The 19,105-nt window shown below is 33.9% G+C and overlaps 2 protein-coding genes across 3 annotated transcripts; one reads left to right on the top strand and one right to left on the bottom strand.

The window, feature by feature from the left end:
- Positions 1-857: 857 nt before the first annotated feature.
- Positions 858-9,934, bottom strand: LOC133171756 (uncharacterized). Of its 2 annotated transcripts, XM_061306553.1 has the most exons (4): positions 9,889-9,934; positions 8,136-8,333; positions 6,449-6,542; positions 858-1,331 (listed from the first exon to the last, which is right to left on the bottom strand). In XM_061306553.1, exons 2-4 carry the CDS (start codon positions 8,331-8,333, stop codon positions 1,318-1,320), a joined length of 306 nt encoding a protein of 101 aa, XP_061162537.1. In that variant the 5' UTR covers positions 9,889-9,934; the 3' UTR covers positions 858-1,317. The 2 variants fall into 2 exon arrangements, with proteins under 2 accessions (XP_061162537.1, XP_061162536.1); XM_061306552.1 differs by lacking the exon at positions 9,889-9,934 and having other exon boundaries at positions 8,136-8,340.
- A 1,892-nt stretch (positions 9,935-11,826) lies between these two features.
- On the top strand, positions 11,827-18,016 carry LOC133206116 (uncharacterized). Its single transcript, XM_061342045.1, has 8 exons — positions 11,827-11,875; positions 13,741-13,957; positions 14,178-14,277; positions 14,431-14,579; positions 14,684-14,780; positions 15,023-15,187; positions 17,068-17,138; positions 17,830-18,016. The coding sequence occupies exons 2-8, from the start codon at positions 13,785-13,787 to the stop codon at positions 17,894-17,896; spliced, it is 822 nt and encodes a 273-aa protein (XP_061198029.1). The 5' UTR covers positions 11,827-11,875; positions 13,741-13,784; the 3' UTR covers positions 17,897-18,016.
- The last annotated feature ends 1,089 nt before the right edge of the window (positions 18,017-19,105 follow it).

Below are 19,105 nucleotides of genomic sequence, written 5' to 3'. Positions count from 1 at the left end.
AATCGCGAATAAAACTTGCAAAGAATAAAAGTTGGTTTACATTATTAAAGTTAAATAAAATATTTAGAAAAAGAACAGTAGTTAAGCTCAAAAGCCCATTGAAACAATGCATTTTGGGAGCAGAGCAAACACGGACCACGAAAACATCAGAGGTGGGATCAGGTGCCATGGAGGAGTAAGCATAACCTCTCAACCGTTCACACTCGCCGTGTGCTCCTTGTCATAATCGGGCAAACATAAAAATTCAGTGTGAAAATAATGATTTAACAATTCGTATGCAAAACATCAGTCAACAATAGATTGTATTTACTGACAAGGTCTTTGTTTTGACCATAGAATTTGCGAAATGTTGACTTTAAACTAGACAGCTGATAGCTTTGTGTCATCAATTTATTTGTCAATAGTTTGCCTCGATTCAGAAATTCTTCTTACGTAGAGCATGCTCTTAGGTATAGAATCAACTGGAGGACATAAACTCCATATGCAGGTGATAATGGTAAATAAAATCTTTGTTACACTGAGAGAATAAAACGGACTTAAAAACATTATTTTACATATCCAGATCAGTATCTGTATGTTGATTCAATGATTTGTAACTATTTCTTGTTCTTGCTCTGTGAAGCTTATGTTATCAATCATTAAAATCTGGCATTATACAATTAAGATTTCACCGACCTTCCTGTGTTGAAATAATACTTTTTAGATTTATAACGTTATCATTATATTTTCCCTTGTTAACCACTAAACCTTGACATATTTTCATAAACATATACATCAAAAACTTTTATTATGGTGCCAATATTATTTGGAAATTCGCCATAAAATTGAAATATAAAAAGTAAAATATTTGAGTACATTTTAAAGAGTTAAAAACAATGTTTATTGAAATATAACACATCAAATTCATGAACATTCCCCACAGTTAAAACGATACAAGAACCAATATTGTCCAACTCAGGAAAACTAAACTTAGCAGGGTCCGCACAGCAGAAATAAGCCTGAATGAATGCTTTCCAAATACATACTGTATGTAGATGTGTACAGTGTTTTTCTCTCCGTCTGATGTTGAGTTAAATGTGTCGTAAAAAAGAGAGAAAATGCTTTTTTTGAACGAAAAGGATATACGCCAGTCCTACAAGCATCCATATTTTCTATAAGGTCACTTGTCTATGCACTCTCTTATCCATTGATATTTCTCAAGAAACACTTGTGAACTTTGTCCTATGAGAAAGGACTGGGAAGATCGTCAGTTGAGTTAGTGTTTTTCTCAACAGGTTTTTATTCAGCATACACCTTTATGCCTGATCCTGATTTTATTCAGTCCGCCTCTCCTGGAAAATAAAATAATGGAATAAAATAATATAATTCTGATTAGTATGTCATTAATAAATCTCGTTAAAAAAATAAAGAAAACTTGTCTTTTAAAACGGTTAATCTCAGATGTGTTTTTCTACTTTTTTAAAATTTTGACTCAAGAAGTAGCAAAGATTACACAAAAATGGCCAAAACTGAAGAATTTTTTTCTGAAACAGTTCTTTTCCAACTGAAGAATAAGGTTATTTCGCTTTCGAAGCGAGAAAATCTTCCTATTGTATAATAAAATGATAAGATCAATAGTGATTTGTCGTATACTATTTACCATTGCTCGGAACGTTTCCTTTTTATAATCATATACATGTAAATACAAGTAACCTTCGACGAATTTATCTGGAAAACTCCAGGGTTAGAAACTCCCTAAAATTACAACTCGCAAATTATTGCGAGTACCAAGAAAGTGAACTCGCAATTTTATAAGACTACTCGCAATTTTCATATAAAGTTAAATTTATATAAATTAAATACATGTAACTTAAGGAAAAAGTAACTACTGTACAATACACAAAATACAGCTACAGGGTGACTTTTATTTGAATTACTGATTTAAATCAAAAGCATTGTGTTTTGTCATATTATATAATTTTGCTACAGTTTCAATGCAAAAAAATCAACTCGCAAGTTTTTGCGAGTTACCTAATTTTTAACTCGCAATTTTGGAATTATAACTCGCGTTTTGCGAGTTGTATATAGTGAATTTCGAACCCTGAACTCAACAACATATGTAACCTCTCTGCATTAATGTAATGCCAATTTTGACACAGTCGATTAATTTTGGAAAAATTCAGACAAAGAATTTTGACAAAGCTTATAATCAATAAATACATCATTCAGTGAAACTAATGTAATCTAAGTCAATTGTACCTATCTCCAAATGAATTAAAGATAGATTTAATTCAATTATACCTATCTTTAATTCATTTGAAAATAGGTATAATTGATTTGAAGATAGGTACAATTGATTTGAAGATAGGTGCAAATGCCGTGAATTAAAGATAGGTATAATTGATTTAAAGATAAGTGCAATTGAATTGAACCTATCTTTAATTATAAAGATACTGACAATAACAACCACTCCCCATAAAAAATTCACTGTGCAGTTCCCTCCATGTTCAAGTCGCTATTAGAGGGAGCTTTCATTATTTTCAATAACACAAAACGAATTGAACCTAGGTATAATTGAATTGTACCTATCTTCAAATCGTTTGTGGATATGTTACAATTGTACCTATCTTCAAATCAATTGTACCTATCTTTAAATCAATTGTACCTATCTTCAAATGAATTGAAGATAGGTATAATTCCATTAAAGATAGGTGTAATTTATTTGAACCTAGGTTTAATTATTTAGAGATAGGTATGATTATTTACACCTATCTTTAATTCAATTGTACCTATCTTTAATTCAATTGTATCTATCTTCAATTCATTTGGAGATAGGTTCAATTATTTGAAGATAGGTACAATTATTTGAAGATAGGTTCAAATATTTGAATTTATGTTAATTTGGCGTTCCATAGATTAGTGGTCATCTGCCTAACTGTCGTCAGTCAATGATCGAAAGCGAACGATAAAGATAATAAAGTTTAGGAATTTTTAAAAAGGTCCCCACTTTCTGCTTATTACACATATGGCTCGTATATCAAGAAAACGTAACTATTTCTCTAGAAAACATTTACATGTAATTTCGATAAGTTTAACTTGAAAACCGAAAAAAAAACTTTAAAACAGAGATGGAATTTTAATGAACACGTTTTTAAACTGACATTACCCTAAATTGTTACTTGCAGCTTGAAAGATACGTCCTGTTGAGCGTCGACCTTATAATTACCGATTTGGAGCGTAGACCATATACTGTAAACCAACTATTATTCGCGACGTCCTTTATTCGCATTTTTTTCCGTTTGGAGTCCATCCGCGACTACTAATTTTCCATGGGCCACAATGTTCTTCTAAGTCACTGTTCTTCATCAGCATATTTTTTCCAATATATTCCCATGTAAAACTTTGATCTATTATGGCCCTACCCTACCCCCAGAGTCATAATTTGAATTATCTTGAATCTACAATACCTGAAGATGCTTCTAAATTAATATGACTACAATGTAATCAGGACTTTACCTAGATTTTAAAGATTTTTTCCTATATATTCTTATGAAATCTTTATTGTCTATTGCGGCCTCACTCTAGCCCTGGGGGTCATGATTTGAACAAATTTGTATCTTTACTATCTGGGAATGCTTCCATATTAATATGACTAATCAGGACTTTCTTGTTCTTCAGATTTTAAAACATTTATTCCTTTATATTCCTAAATAAAACTTTTATCGCCAACTGTGGACCCATCCTACCCTAGGGGTCATGATTTGAGCATAATCAAATCTACACTGGTTAGGATGCTTCAATATTAATATGACTAATCATGCATTGCTGTTTTTCAGAATTTTTTTTAAAAGATGCATTCTTATATATTCCTATATCAAACTTTTTTGCCTATTGTCCCCACAAATTGTGAACAAATTTGATTCTACTCTCATATAAGTTTCATCTTTTCTGGCCCAGTGGTTTTTTAAGAAGGTTGTTAAAAGATGCTAATTTCCACTAATTCTTAATTACAAATGTAGCTCCCAATAAAAGAGGGCCTGGCTCTTAAATTGAAAAAAAACTTGAATCCTCTTCCCAAAAGGATGCTTTTTGACAAGTTTGGTTGAAATGTGCCGAGTGGTTCTAGAGAAGAAGTCAAAAATGTGAAAAGTTAAGACGACATCAATGACAATGATCCAATTATGATTAGACAAGCTCACCTGATCTCTCTCTCTCTCTCTCTCTCTCTCTCTCTCTCTCTCTCTGCACAGTATTCCACTGCATCAAGAATCACTCAGGTGTGCATACAGATTGAATAATGTATGACCAAGCATTATGAGCATAAATTTACATGTATATTTAAGGAATGTTTTTAAGTTCTGTGTGAGTTATTGGTGTTTAAATCACACAGACTCGTCACGTAGGCATATTTCATGAAGCGCGCTAGCCATGCTACTACATGTGCTAGGATCAATTTATTATAAAGGAAAGAAATATTTAGACAGAAAACTGCCTCAAAAACTTAAACCTGGTATGCCAACACCATAATGTAAACTCCCCCAACTTTTTTTGAAGTGAGCTAAAAAAATCTGAAAGATTATTACCATTGTAAAGCACAGAGGTATTATTATAGGTACCCAAACCCCCCCCCCCCCATTATACTTTCCTCCCAGAAAACAGCAAAGTTCTAATAATTCACTTGTATTTTGTTAATCAAAAAATAACCAGCAGAAAAAGTGTGTGCATAACAAGTAATTGCTAATTATGCTGGTACTGTAACCAATGAATTACTGTATCCAATTTTTATTAAACTATAGAAAATGATATTTATCATAGTCTTAGAATACAAACAATAAGTCTGTGAGTCTATGCTTACTAGTAATACACCCAATCTGATGTGAATATACGCTCTCATGAATCCCACCATATGGCATGCCTAAACATAAAGAGTGTTAAAATTTCAAGCATCTGCCTTGAACAGTTGCTGAAAAAAATGTGACAGAAATTTGGTATGAACATATGCAAAGATGAACAGGAAGTTGACATCAGATTTGTACAAAAATGAATCCCTCCATAATGCATGCCTAGACAAAAAGTGTGCTAAAAGTTCATGCATCATCAATGAGGTAGTTGCTGAGATTACTGTGATGAAAATTTGGTTCGAACAGAAGCACGGATAAACAGGAAGTTGAAATTGGATTTGTACAAGAATGAATCCCACTATATGACATGCTAAAATTTCAAGCAACTGCAATGAGTAGTTGCTGAGAAAACTGTGACAAAAATTTGTTACGGACAGAAACTAAAATTTGGGGAACAGACAGACACACTAAACAGGAAGTTGACATCAGAATAATACAAAAATGAATCCCACCATATGGCATGCCTAGATTTGTTACGAACAGCTACACAGACAGACAGACAGACACACAAGGGTAAAACAGTTTACCCCCCTATCCTTTGGAGTCGGGGTATAAATATCTTGTTTTTATCATGTGTTAAAATATACAGATGCATGTGAACTAACTGCTTGTTTTATGTGAACATGACCATCAATAAAGTAGCTGGAACATGTATTAACTTATCATGACCATTAAAATAAAGTTGGATTCTTTTTTTTTTTTACACTTTTCTTTTCCTTTTCTTTTTAGGTTGAATGATTAAAAGCCTCCAATATTTTTATGCCCCGTATCAAAGATTTGGGGGTATATAGTTTTTGCCCTGTCCATCTGTCTGTCTGTCTGTTTGTCTGCAAAAACATTAACCTTGCCCATAACTTTTGATTAGTTGGAGCTATGACTTTCATATTTCACATGTGTATTTCTTGTGAGAAGACCTTTCTTAAGGTACCTCCATATTTGACCTTTTGACCTTTACCTTGGAGTTTGACCCACTTTTGCAAAATTTCGTGAGACTTTAATCTTGGCCATAACTTTTGAACAGTTGGTGCTTGGGGTTTCAAACTTCACATGAGTATTCCTTGTGACAAGACCTTCATTTAGATACCAACCACTTTTACCTTCTGACCTTGACCTTGGAGTTTGACCTACTTTTAAAAAACTTTAACCTTGGCCATAACATGTGAATGTTTGGTTCTAGGGCTTTCACCTTTCATGAACATGTGTATCACTTGTGACAAGACCTTCCCTTGGGGCCCCATCTGACCTTGACCTTGATGTTTTACTTACTTTTAAAAAACTTTGACCTTCGCCTTAACTTTTGAACAGTTGGTGCTAGGGCTTTCAAATTTCACAGGTATATTCCTCGAGACTAGACCTTTCTTTGGGTACCAACATTTTTGATCTCTTGACCTGGAGTTTGACTTGCATTTGAGAAACTTTAACCTTCGCCATAAGCTGCCATACGGGGGCATCAGTGTTTCACAAACACATCTTGTTCTTTTGTTGTGATCCTGACCTGATAACGGATACATGTAGCTTAATAAATTTACCAGACAATTTCTCGACTTTAAATAAGTTGTAAGCCTTACCTGATGTGGCCTTGACCTTCTGGTTTCCTCCTTTGCTGTACTGCTGGGCATTGATTCTGTCCCTCAGTACTACTTTCTCTTTGACTTTGTCACTCTGTTGAACATATCATATTTAATCTTTGACAAAGTACTTTTGGTTATTAATGGAATGTATGTACATCTTGTTCACATGAAAGTAACAATAATTCTTTTCAATTATAAATTAACTTATAACAACATGACTTTCAAGAGGTGTAAAGAAATGGGATAAAACTTTAATTTCTAAATAGCTGGAAAAAAATCCTGAATAATCCTTCTTGGTTATGCCTACAACTAAACAGTACAAAATATGCATAATATTTAAGTAAATACCCTCCCCCTCCTTATAACACGTTGTGAACTACCTTCATATAAGGTATATATTTCAGTATGACTTTTGATCATTTATTACACCCATGCACCTGTGACCACCACAAGCCCAATATACCTCTACATATGGCAGACATTTCCGTATACATGTAATATGTCCTGTACCTGTGACATGGGCAATTCTAACTGTACAAATATTTTCTTTTATGTGGTAGTTTGTTTGACCTGCCCTTACCATTGAAGATGCTGACCTAAAATTTTTCCCCATCACCTCAATTTTACTAAAGCAACTAATTCTCAACTAATTCTTGAGATTTTACATTCTTTGAATGATCCCCCTTTGACTGTAATAAGTGTGTTTCTTTCATCTTGTGACCTGATGCAAAATTAATCAACTGCTATGCTTGTACAGGTACCTTTTTTGGTTTGTATTAAATTTCCTGTATTCTAAGATATGTGTTTTCAAGTGATCACCTCTTATTTGTAACAATTAAGTGTTCATTTCAGTTCAAATGGCCTGTAACAGTGTTTAATCATATATTAATATCTATTCATCTTTGAATTTTATGCTTCCCTTTGACAAAAAGAGGTTTGCAACAGTAGGTCAGTATATTAGATTTTAAGTAGACCAAGTGTTGTTCAATCAATACCTCAAGAACCCTTTGCTTGTCAGACATTAAACTTGGTTTACTGGTACCCACTAAGGATAAGATGATTCCTATTTGATTTTGAGTCACAGAGTTAAAGGTCAACTACTCTGGATACAGGAAGACATTGTCTGCTTAGCATATTGTGAATTTATGCCTGACATGACAGATATCAATCTAAATGCACTCTAAGAAGATCAAAAGTGAAGGATTAAATTACTCTGGACAAAGGATGATACTGTCTGATCAAAATCTTGAAAACCCTTAGCATGACAGACATCAAACTTGGTTCAGTGGTATACTCTAAGAAGCAATTGATTCCTATTGATTTTTTTGGGTCAAAGGTCATAGGTTAAGGGTTTAACTACTCTGGACATACAAAGATATCGTCAGCTCAATATCTTGAGAACCCTTTGCTTGACAGACATAAGAATTGGTACACTTATCCTCCCCTCTCCCCTCCAAAGAGTTGATAAACTCTATTGATTTTGAGATCACAAGGTCAAAGGTCTTTAGAACCCTTTGTCTGTGTAATAAAACTTAGTATTGCAGTTACCCCTGATAAGTAGATAACCCATATTTCTCATTATCATTACATTCTAAATTTAAAAATTGACCCTTTTTACTTTTGCTACACAGGGGACACATATTTTTCAATTATTTCTTGTTGGGTTCTCCTGATTTCCTTTTACCTGTGACAGATGTTTGCCTTTGACCTCCCCTCTGTTTAAGGGACTGATATCCATCCTTTCCAAATGATTTTCCATTTTAGTGGACTGCATCTCAAATGGAAGGTTCTCCTTATTGCTCTCCAAATGGGACAGCATTCTTTGCTTACCACCAACATTCCGCTGCTGTTGAGTTTGGCTGACTGCCACAGAAGCAGCCATCTTCGCAGTGGAAAATGATGAAAAATTTTAACATAAAATAAGGACAATATCTCATTCTTTAGTCGTAGGCCCTAATTTTTTTCTAAAGGACTGATGATTCCACCCCTCCCACATTCACTCACTTATATACGTAACAGTAGGATTTAGTCAGAAATAATGAATTAAATAACAAATGTAATATCTCAAATACGATCTCTGATTCACTTATATTATTTTCTGTATAAATATAAATCTCAATAAATCTGAAATCTTGAATGACAACGGAGAAGAAAACAAGTCAGTTTCACTTTGTGCCCTTCAGTTAAACTAAGTTTACTATGACCGTGAACCTATGTCCAATATCTCAATCACTAAAATACTTACACTTGACGACTATTTCAGTATCTGCAATTTAAAAACGATCGCCTCGCGCTTCTAGGCAAAAGAAATCATACAGATCACTATTTACAGTAATCGCTTTGTTTAAATACAGGGTTCCTGTCACGTGATATGTGAAAAGCTGGCTACGTTCGATTTACATTCCAGAAACAATGACGAAGACCTACCTCGATTTAATAATACAGATATATATGCATAGAGATGTACATAGACATGAAGACGAATTTCTTATATGCATTCAATACTTTCACTGTAACTTCCTTAACATCACCACAAAGCATTATTAAACTTGTTAAAGTAAACAACTGGTAAAAGTAGACTTACATGTATCTATAGCAATAATTAAGCAGTGGTGGATTGGGGTCAGAGGCTATCGCCCATTACAATTAGGCAATATGTTTGAAAAAAAATGCTCTAAAAACTCATAGTAACTACAAATATGACAAGTTTTTGCTGTCATGTAATTTTTTAAAGTCCATAACCCCCTCCCAACTCTTTAACCTTTAACCAGCACCTATTAAAGGGATAGAAAATAAGCACCGTCTTCAAAGGTTCACTTCTATATAAATAGGGATCTGACCTATATGGCCGAGCTTGGTTTTTTTCTCTACAAAAAGCTTGTCGATTTCCGTTCCGGTTAATGACTTGAGGCTGAATACATGTAACAATTTGTTTTTCATAAATCTTTATTTCAGTGAGTAGAGGTAGGAGGAACACTTTCATTGATATTCTGAGTTTGTTATCTCCAAATGTAATAATTGATATTTTTCTTTACTTCTCATAGTACATAATGGTAATGTCTACTATCTCTGGAATTCTGTTCTTTATGTATAGGCTATTTATTTTACAACACTATTCCGTAGATATAATAAAAACATGCCATTAATGTGTGCAAATTATATAGGCCTAAATGAAATCCAAGGGAGTACAGTTACTGATATATGTAGCCCAAGTTCCCAACTGTTTCAAAACTTAAGATCTTAGAACATTGACTGAAAACAAAAGTACATGTATTTTATTCTAAATATATTAAGCTCAAATAATTCAAGCAATACGTAAAATACTACATGTAACCCAGACAAGCACTAGTAGCACAGACAGAATAAAACCAATGTGATTAAATTCTAAGGAATATATACAATTGAAATTCATTGCAGCTCAATGCTGTCGAGAATACCTGTATCGAGTAACACAGAGTGAGTTATTCTTGTCCTCGGAGAAAGTGTGCTTATACCAGTGTGCCAGGTGGATTCGAACCCCCGACTTTAAAAAGATAATGTTCACGATATAACAGTTAGCGCATATATCAACTGAGCTATTCTGACTATAAAATTAACTGGTATAAATTTGAAGCTGATTGTCAAAATCAGGTTTCCTTATTTTGTGTAGGTTTTTTTGTGAACTTTGACCCTAGGGCAGGGGTGCCCCTAAAAAAATCCTATCTTAAATTATTCCTTACATCCCAAACTATCAAAATGTCACAATTTTATTAAGGGGCAGGCCTGCCCCGAAGGACTTCTAGGCCAAAATTCATGCAAAAATCACGCTTTAACGGACAAAATGGTGTTTCGGCCAACTTTGGAGGTTTATTGTAAAGTTGTAAATAATAAATTTTAGTTGTAAAATACAAATTTGAAAAATTTAGACATATATACGGTAGAAAACAACAAATAAAGATTGATTTTTAAATGTCAATTTTTCCGGGAAATTGTTCTCTCCCACAGGTCAATTCTTTTGTAATAGTGAATACATCCTTTACCTGGCCTGCTAACCCCTGTCAATCATTTGAAACTACATGTATATGATGTATTACTGGTGACTTTAAGTGGCGGATCCAGGAATTTCATAACAGGGAGGGGGCAGTAGTAATGTATGTGCTAAACTGGACTAAACTGAAGGTAAATGCTTGTTATCCAAACAAAATTTAAAAAAAAAATCAAATGGAGATGGGATGGGTGCGGCGCGCAAACGCTGGATCCGCCTTTAACTTTTAAGCCATCTTTTGTTCCAAGATTAATACCGTGTATAGCAAAATTTTATTGAATCTGCTCGAAACACACACGAAGTATATAAGTGTTTCGTGTTGGACACTTAGTTTTGTTTTAATCGTCAAAAATGTTAGTAGGGAACACGTGGAAGTGGAAAATCTCCACGGCCCAACGTTGGTTCCTGTTGTCATTTAACATTTAAAAAGTATAGGCGGCTTCACCCCCCCCCCCCCCAGTGGAATTTCGAGGATGCGCCCCTGTAATTAATTTGTTGGTTTTGATTATGAAAGGTTTGGACAATGTGGATGTGTCTTGAAGTATGTTACAATTTACTTCTCCTCTTGCAGCCGATTCAGTCAAAATCACCACTGGACTTCCCATAAAGTTTATTGGGTGGTGGTGAGGATTTATTTTATCAAGACTTTTTTTAATTTTGTGAGGGGTGAGGCACTGGTTCCCCCTCTCCCACCCACTCCTGATTTAAAACAACAAATATTATGTTTTTTGCAATACACGATATTTAGCTCTGAATTTGCCGACATCATGGTAATTTGATGCATGGAAATTTTTGAAAGACAGACGGGAAATTCAAGTTTCGGTATCAATTTACATTCTCTTGATATTTTTGTACTTTATTCTCTATTATCTGTTCCGACTAGAAATCCTTTTCATAATTTTTAGTACTAATATTTCCCAATGAAAAAATATGCATACTTAAAATCTCGCCCAGATATAAATCAAATCATTCTTCCGATCCTTGTGTAGCGATTTCTGTGAGCGGATCAAAGGATCTGATTTTAATCAGATTGAAATTAAATGGTCTTCTCGGGTCTTTCCGGCAGAGCGCTTAAAGGAAAGACCCAAGATGGTGTTGTTCTCTTCTATTCTTTTGTTAATTCACATTAAAGAAGAAATAATTGCATTTCCTAAATATACTAACGCACATAAAAGACAAAAAGAAAACATTTTTTTGCAAGATTTAATATCAAAGATCACAAAAAGGTAACTTGCGTTATAGATAAGAATACATCGAAGACATATGAGACATCGAGCTCAGATTCCCTATTTAAAGTCGGGTTCGATATCTCTCCATTTCTTTGTTTATTGCGGGAATTTTATTTTGTTTGTCCAGGGATCTGCCATCTGGGACTGGGACGTTTACTGTTGATGAAGGAGGTAAATAGAATGTATCAGTTATTTAGTTAAATAAATAAATGCATTTTTCATTCAAATTTTCAGATAACTGAATAGGTGATCAGCAAATGGTTGTAAACATACAAACCTTTTCTGTTTGTCTATCACGTCTGGTACAATCACTAGATTTAGCTACGTAGCTTGAATTACCTACATAGCTTTATTTACTTAACTGAAGTAGCTTTATTTAACTTCTAAATCAAACTTATTTCTTGAATTAGCATTTTTCTCAGAAAGTGCAGAAAAGTGCACTTTGATGCAGTGATAATGTTCAACTTTGAACTCATCTGAAAACAATTCATGAAAAAATCACTCTTGGAGATGTGTCTTTTTCTGCACAATTTCAATCAAGGTTCTAAGAGCCGGTACACATGGTAAGGCTTGCCTTATAAGTCTAAAACCTTATGTTTTGCAGGACGTACGGCTCTCGTGTCCACACGTTAAGGCAAGAATTACAAGATTATATACAACATTTCCATAAATCCCACTTGTTTCCAGCCATAAATAGTGCATTCAGTCATTAAAATAGAAGACTAGATTACTAGGCTTTGTAATAATTATACCAACAAGTACATTCACACTTCTTAAAAAAAGAGGAAGAGGTAGAACAGATTGAAGCATTTGTGGATATTTTCATTAGCTTATTCGAAAATACTTTGTGTTCACTTCAATATACCCATGTGTATGGTTTGATAAAAATAGAATGACATTTGGGCAAATGATTTTCATTGGTTGAGAAGAAAATTTCAGCTAAGTCTTGTATTAAGAAATAGAGCAGTGCTCTATTTGTAAATCAGACGCAAGAAGTTAAGTTCCATGACTTATAAGGCAAGCCTTATCGTGTGTACCGGCCCTAAAAGTTTTAGTGACCAAACAGTTACTTCATGAATGAAATAATGAAGAAAACCAGTTCTAGTTAACATGAGCACAATGGAAGCAATCATACTTAATCACGCCTCACCGCACACAAGGTGGTGTACAGTTACTCAAACCATGGAAATACATCTTTTCCTTAAAGTGTTCAAATGCAGCAATGTTAAAACTATCTTTGCTTTGGATTGCTTTTTAAATAATCCCTAGTATAAATATTAGTAGTCATTTATTTGCGATTTTTTGTCTTTTTAAAATAAAGAGCAAAATTGTGAAAAGTTGCCTTGAAATAGCTACATTAAGCTACCTGAGGTAGGTAAATAATGATACGGTAGGTAATTTTAGCTATGTAGCTAAATGGACTGATTAAACTGGACCTATCCATTGTCATCACTGTGACATATACTTGTAATTTTTACTCAAGCCCTATAGAGGGGATTGAGTTTTCTAAAACGATGCTAGATCATATATTTACTCAGTTTAAAAACATGTAAATATATTATTTGTGTAAATAAAAACAAAAAACAAAAATGAACTTTACCGTAAAAATGTCTGTATATTCAACACTGTTCAAAGTTATTTTAAAAGCTTTAGTATCTTTGACTTTTTTTTTTTCAGTGAATACTTGTTTTTATTTATTTCATATAAAATGTATACTTGTGAAAAATCTGCTAATCTAGCTATTTTGAAAAAACTTATTAAATCTGGATAGGTTATTCAAGCTATATATCTCACTCATGAGAATGTGCTTGACCTGTTAAAATTAGCTTATCATTCATTGCGTTGTAGATGGACATGCCCCCTTCATGTCGTTTGACCTTCAGTAGATGCATTTGACTTTTAGTCTACAACATGAAAAATCTAATATGAAAATTGATGAGCATTTTTCCTGGACATTTTTTTTTGATTTCTTCGAAAGTTGCCTTATAAAAACTTTAATTAAAGACATACTTTTAATTATGTTTTACTATAACCAGGCAGTGAAGAGAATTCTGTATAGATAAGATTGGACAGCAATAAAATGGCCCAATCCAAACCGAAGCTTTTAAGATACTACATCAAAGACTCTGTTGTTCCATTTGAGGAGGATATGTATCATGAATTTAAAGGTCACAGGAATTTAGCTGTTGAAGAATTACCTCCCTGGACTAAAGAAACACTGAAAGAGAAAGCATCTAGAAAGGCAGTATCTAGGTAGAATCTTTTATCCAGGTAGATAGCATGGGCTAGAAGATATAAACAGATTGATATGCTTGTGTGTAAAAAGTAACTGATTAAATTGTTAGTATGTTTGAAAAAGACACAGAAGTGCATAATGATTAAGAGATTCTTCAGCATACAGGGAATGTGTCATCCTTTTTCTTATATGATTATAGGCCATACACACTTTAACTGCCCCCTCCTACTTTTACAGAGCTTTGAATGGGTTTGTGAACACTGGGAAAGGTGGAACAACATACCTCGGCATTATAGACTCTGGTGAAGTTCGTGGATTGACATTAACCCAATACCAGGTAGCAGATATATAGAGTATAACACAGAAGTTTCTTAAAGTTTCTTTATTTTTGGAACAAATGGACTGTCTCAAACTTTGATATGCTCAAAAATCTTACATGTACCTTTTTTCTGTCTGTGTGGATTTTGGATTATTCTTTTCAATTTTGAAGAAAGACCATGTCATAGGGAGTCTGGATGACCTGATGTCTAGATACACCCCTCCTGTGGCCCCACACAGGTACAAGGTCAAGTTTGTTCCCGTAATACAGAAGGAGTGTACAGAGGAGGAGAGGTTTCTTCAGTGTGTGCCAGACCCAGGGTGAGTGTCAAAAAATCCCCAAAGTGGGATATAGTTGAGGGGTCAAATTTATCATGGAGTCTTACAGCTTTATTTAAGTATTCAGTAAGGTATTTGGATTGTAGGGAGAATTATGAGACTGAGGAAAGAAAACGTCCACACCAATTCCGTACTCATCTTTACTGTTGGTGCGACAAGGAGTCACTTTCTCAATACAGTTGTGTAAGTAATCTGGTACTGGGTGCCTGGAGGAGGGTTGGAGAGTATGACAAGGAATTTGTACAAATCAACTTGTACTCATGTATGGGAAGAGTGGGCGGCTAAATCCTCACCTCTATGTAGAAGTCACACTCCCAATTCTCAAGTAAAGTGAGACAATATTAGAGACAAGGAAGTTATTCTCTTACAAGAAGTCATTATGAGTTTAGTGCCTAACAAGCAAAAACTTTCATTTCATTCTACAGGGTATCTTAGCCACAGACTATGTGATAGAAATAACCATAAAACCCTGGGACCCAATGGACTCAAGAAACACAGATGTATCATGTGGGACCTTGGTCAGTATGCACCCATTCCATGCAGATGAGGAAGGGATGGTGTACTTTAGAAGACAGGCCAGCCTAGTTCAGGTTACTATCTTTATTCTAACAATCTCCAAACAATATTGCAGTTTAGACCTGAGTTTCATGTTAAGTTTAATTTGAGCTCAGTGCAGCGATTCTTCAATGAACAATGTTATTGTATGACAAATAAAAAGAACTTGTATTAAGTATAAGTTATCTCTATCATTTTTATAGTGTAATGGGATGTATTTTTTCCAAAAACAACAGTAGCATTAAATGAAAAATGTGTTTTATTGAAATGAGAAGGAAGCTTTTCTTCTTTCATCTATTAATAATTTTATTTACAGTCAGTGCAGTGTCCTTTATATCATATTCTTCTTATTTGTATGGTATTTTTCACTGAAGAATCTTTGCACTGTGTTCATGAATATTTGAGATAAAATAATTCATGAACCTGAAGTGAAAATGCACAGCAAAAATCTCCACATAATGCAATGAATTGTAGCAGATATGAAAACTAAAATACAGGCCACCAGTATGTGACAAAGTCCTCTGACTATTGATATGGACAAAGAACCTTGACCAGACATAGGTATTGACCCTGACCCTCAACTTGACCAAATGTAAATTCACCTTCTCACATATGTAGTTTGAAAATAATTTAATTGTTGGACAGACAAAAGAATAAACAATCACACAAACTATTGTATGCCCTAGTATATGTATAAGATAACCTTCCCAGCTTTAGCTTCACATTTTTAGCTCTTCTGAGCCAAAGGCTCAAAGAGCTAATGCTATGGCCATTTGTGCGGTGTGTGTAAACTATTTAGAATATGGGCCATAACTCAAGAACCCCTTGGCCAATTATTGTCAAATTTGTCACAGGGTATCCTTGGCCCAAGGGCTCCCAGTTATGCTAAAACTAGGATTGTGACCCTTAAACAAGGGGAGATTATTAGGAAAATAGAAACAAAAGTACTGGTTGCTAAAAAATCTTCTTCTCAAGAACCACTGGGCAGATTATCACCAAACTTACACAAAAGGATGAGGATATATTGTAGATTAAAAATTGTTCAAGGCATCACCCTGGGGCAAAGGGCCTGGTCTCAAGGTCACTTCAAAGTTGACCAAAAATTACATTTTATTAAAATCTTGATATTTTGTTTACTCTAAGGACTAGGATCATCAAATCTTGTCAGTAAATGCATCTAAGGACCTCATATCATGTTGACTAAAAAGTAGGTCAAGGTGACTTACTTTTCAAATTTTGCAGCCATTCTTTTTCAAAATGATTTAGAGGCACATTTTGAACAATTTAAGATCTATGATCATCAAACTTTGTCAGTTGATGTTTCTTGGGTCCTCGAAGGACGTCAACTAAAAAGTAGGTCACCTTGACCTACTTTTTGAATTTATGGCTAATCTTTTTCAAAATAATCAAGGTCATTAATTCGAATTCTGAGAGTTTTAGAATCATTAAATCTTGTTAGATGATGCATCTTGGGGCCATAAAATGCATTTATTTAAAAATAGGTCACAATGACCTACTTTTGAACTTTGAAGGCATTCGATTTCAAAGCATTTTAGAGGCATAATTTGGACATTTTAAGGCCTATGATGTTAACGAAATACATCACTGTAAAGCATACAGTAATTGTATTTAGAGATGTTATATTGGTACAGTGTATAGTAAATACAGTATTTTGACTTCGGTCAACTTCCTCTCAACTTCCTCTGACTGCGGGTTTTAGAATATGCTACTCCAAAATAAATATTAAATGTCCAATGGAAAAGCATCCTTTGGGTTAAAAATTACACTGAATTTATACATTCCATTCCTCTTGTTGTAATAAATAAACAAGCCTAATAAAGATAGTGGTTCTGTCACATGATAGTTTGTGATGAAAACATCATAAAATATTTTACACAGAATTTCTGTGTTATAGTACAGTATGATAGAGGTAGCACACCTGACACGGCAGGAAACCAAAGAACAGTGCCATCTAGAGGTGCAAAGGTAAGTAACTCTTACATAGAAAGAACTAGACAATGAACCAACACCAATAAATCCTGCATGCCAGCAAGAAATCTGAAAAAAAACCATGCATTGATCTGTGCATAATTTTTATCACATGTTTCTTTCTTTATACAGTTGATTTTTGTGTGAAAGTGATGAAGTCAAGCAAGGTGGAATTATATATATTTAACGGTGAAAACATGTGATAGCTATGTTTAAAATGTGATAAAAAGAATCTCACATAGTTTATGTTGGATATGATTAATATATCCAACTTGTGTGTGTTTTCTATCACCTAGCCAAGGCTTGGGGATAGAAAACATACAACTTATTGGATATAAATCATATCCAACCACAAACTATGGGAGATCCTATATATATCATATCCTACATCATATATTTCTTACTGGTGTTTTAAAGATGCATAACATTATTGGAAGTCATGTTTGTGATTAAGCGATATCAAAACGGAAGTGCTTCCTAGAGACAAGATATTGATTTTTTTTTTATTTTTTATAAGAATAGAGTTTTATCAATTTATTATTTTATCTACTATGAGTATATTAAAAAGCTAATACATGTATTAATTTTTAAATGCTTTATCGTGGTATAAATACAGATTGTAAACTTATCTGTTATCCAGTGCTGTATTCTGTAAGGTTTTCTCCTTCTCACTTAATTTCAATTTCAGACTTGAGAATGAAATAAAACAGCTCAAGAAGAAATTACAAAAGGGAAAGAAAGAGGAGGCTCCCTAAAATGCTTTATTTCTTCATCATTCTGTTACATTTTACTAATTCAAAAATTTCTCTCATTATATTGTTTTCTATTTTACATTTTAGATTTTCATGTTTTTTTTTTCATTGCATTTATATTGTGTGTTTGGTGAATGTTAAATATATAAGGATTTTTAGTACTATTGGTGTTAAAATTTATAATTTTCACTATACAAAAGAAAATGGAAAATGGGGTTGATTAAGTAGGAAAAGCATTCCAGGGAATGTGTTGCATGCAGCAATTGTATCTAAAAGTGACTCCTTTCAAAAAGTGATCACTGAATCAGTGGAGGTATTGAGGCAACACAAAAAAATGATCACTGAATCAGTGAATGTATTGAGGCAACACAGAAAGTGATCATTGTATCAGTGAAGGTATTGAGGCAACACAAAAAGTGACCACTGAATCAGTGAAGGTATTGAGGCAACACAAAAAGTGACCACTGAATCAGTGAAGGTATTGAGGCAACACAGAAAGTGATCACTGAATCTGTTAAGGTATTGAGGCAACACAGAAAGTGATCATTGTATCAGTGAAGTTATTGAGGCAACAGAAAAAGTGATCACTGTATCAGTGAATGTATTGAGGCAACAGAAAAAGTGATCACTGTATCAGTGAATGTATTGAGGCAACAGAAAAAGTGACCACTGAATCAGTGAAGGTATTAAGGCAACACAAAAAGTGATCACTATATCAGTGAAGGTATTAAGGCAACACAAAAAGTGACCACTGTATCGGTGAAGGTGTTAATGCAACGCAGAAAGTGGTCACTGAATCAGTGAATGTATTAAGGCAACAGAAAAAGTGATCACTATATCAGTGAAGGTATTAAGGCAACGCAAAAAGTGATCACTGTATCAGTGAAGTTATTAAGGCAACACAAAAGTGATCACTATCTGTGCATATCTCTCAATAAACAAAACCGCAGATCTGAAACTTTTTCCCAATGAGTAACATAAAAGTCAATAACTTAGGAAAATAAATAAAATAAAAAGATGCAAAGAAACATTGTGATACTTGTAGCAAGAATTCACATAACTTTTGGATTCATCGTTTGAGAAAGCCGTAGTACTCTCAGTATTAAACTGAAGATTCATTTTTCGTGTCATTTTTTTCAACATCGGTTGACTTAGGAGTTGGGTTAACGTTGACTTGTTTCTCAGCATCGGATGTCTTGGCAGTTTGGTTAT

This window comes from Saccostrea echinata, unplaced genomic scaffold, assembly GCF_033153115.1.
Source record: "Saccostrea echinata isolate AGI-Se365-2 ecotype Australia unplaced genomic scaffold, CSIRO_AGI_Sech_v1 ptg000054l, whole genome shotgun sequence".
Taxonomy (NCBI): Eukaryota; Metazoa; Mollusca; class Bivalvia; order Ostreida; family Ostreidae; genus Saccostrea; species Saccostrea echinata.
Note: the sequence above shows the minus strand (reverse complement) of the source record. Positions and strands in the feature narration are given on the sequence as shown.

What these genes read in the sequence shown, in the direction of transcription:
- LOC133171756 (XM_061306553.1), bottom strand. Translation starts at nt 8,333, where the DNA reads ATGGCTGCTTCTGTGGCAGTCAGCCAAACTCAACAGCAGCGGAATGTT. An exon ending in AAGGCAAACATCTGTCACAG is followed by an intron (nt 6,543 to 8,135) that starts GTAAAAGGAAAT and finishes TATGTTCAACAG; the next exon opens with AGTGACAAAGTCAAAGAGAA.
- LOC133206116 (XM_061342045.1), top strand. Translation starts at nt 13,785, where the DNA reads ATGGCCCAATCCAAACCGAAGCTTTTAAGATACTACATCAAAGACTCT. An exon ending in GACAGGCCAGCCTAGTTCAG is followed by an intron (nt 15,188 to 17,067) that starts GTTACTATCTTT and finishes TCTGTGTTATAG; the next exon opens with TACAGTATGATAGAGGTAGC. An exon ending in TGCCATCTAGAGGTGCAAAG is followed by an intron (nt 17,139 to 17,829) that starts GTAAGTAACTCT and finishes TTTCAATTTCAG; the next exon opens with ACTTGAGAATGAAATAAAAC.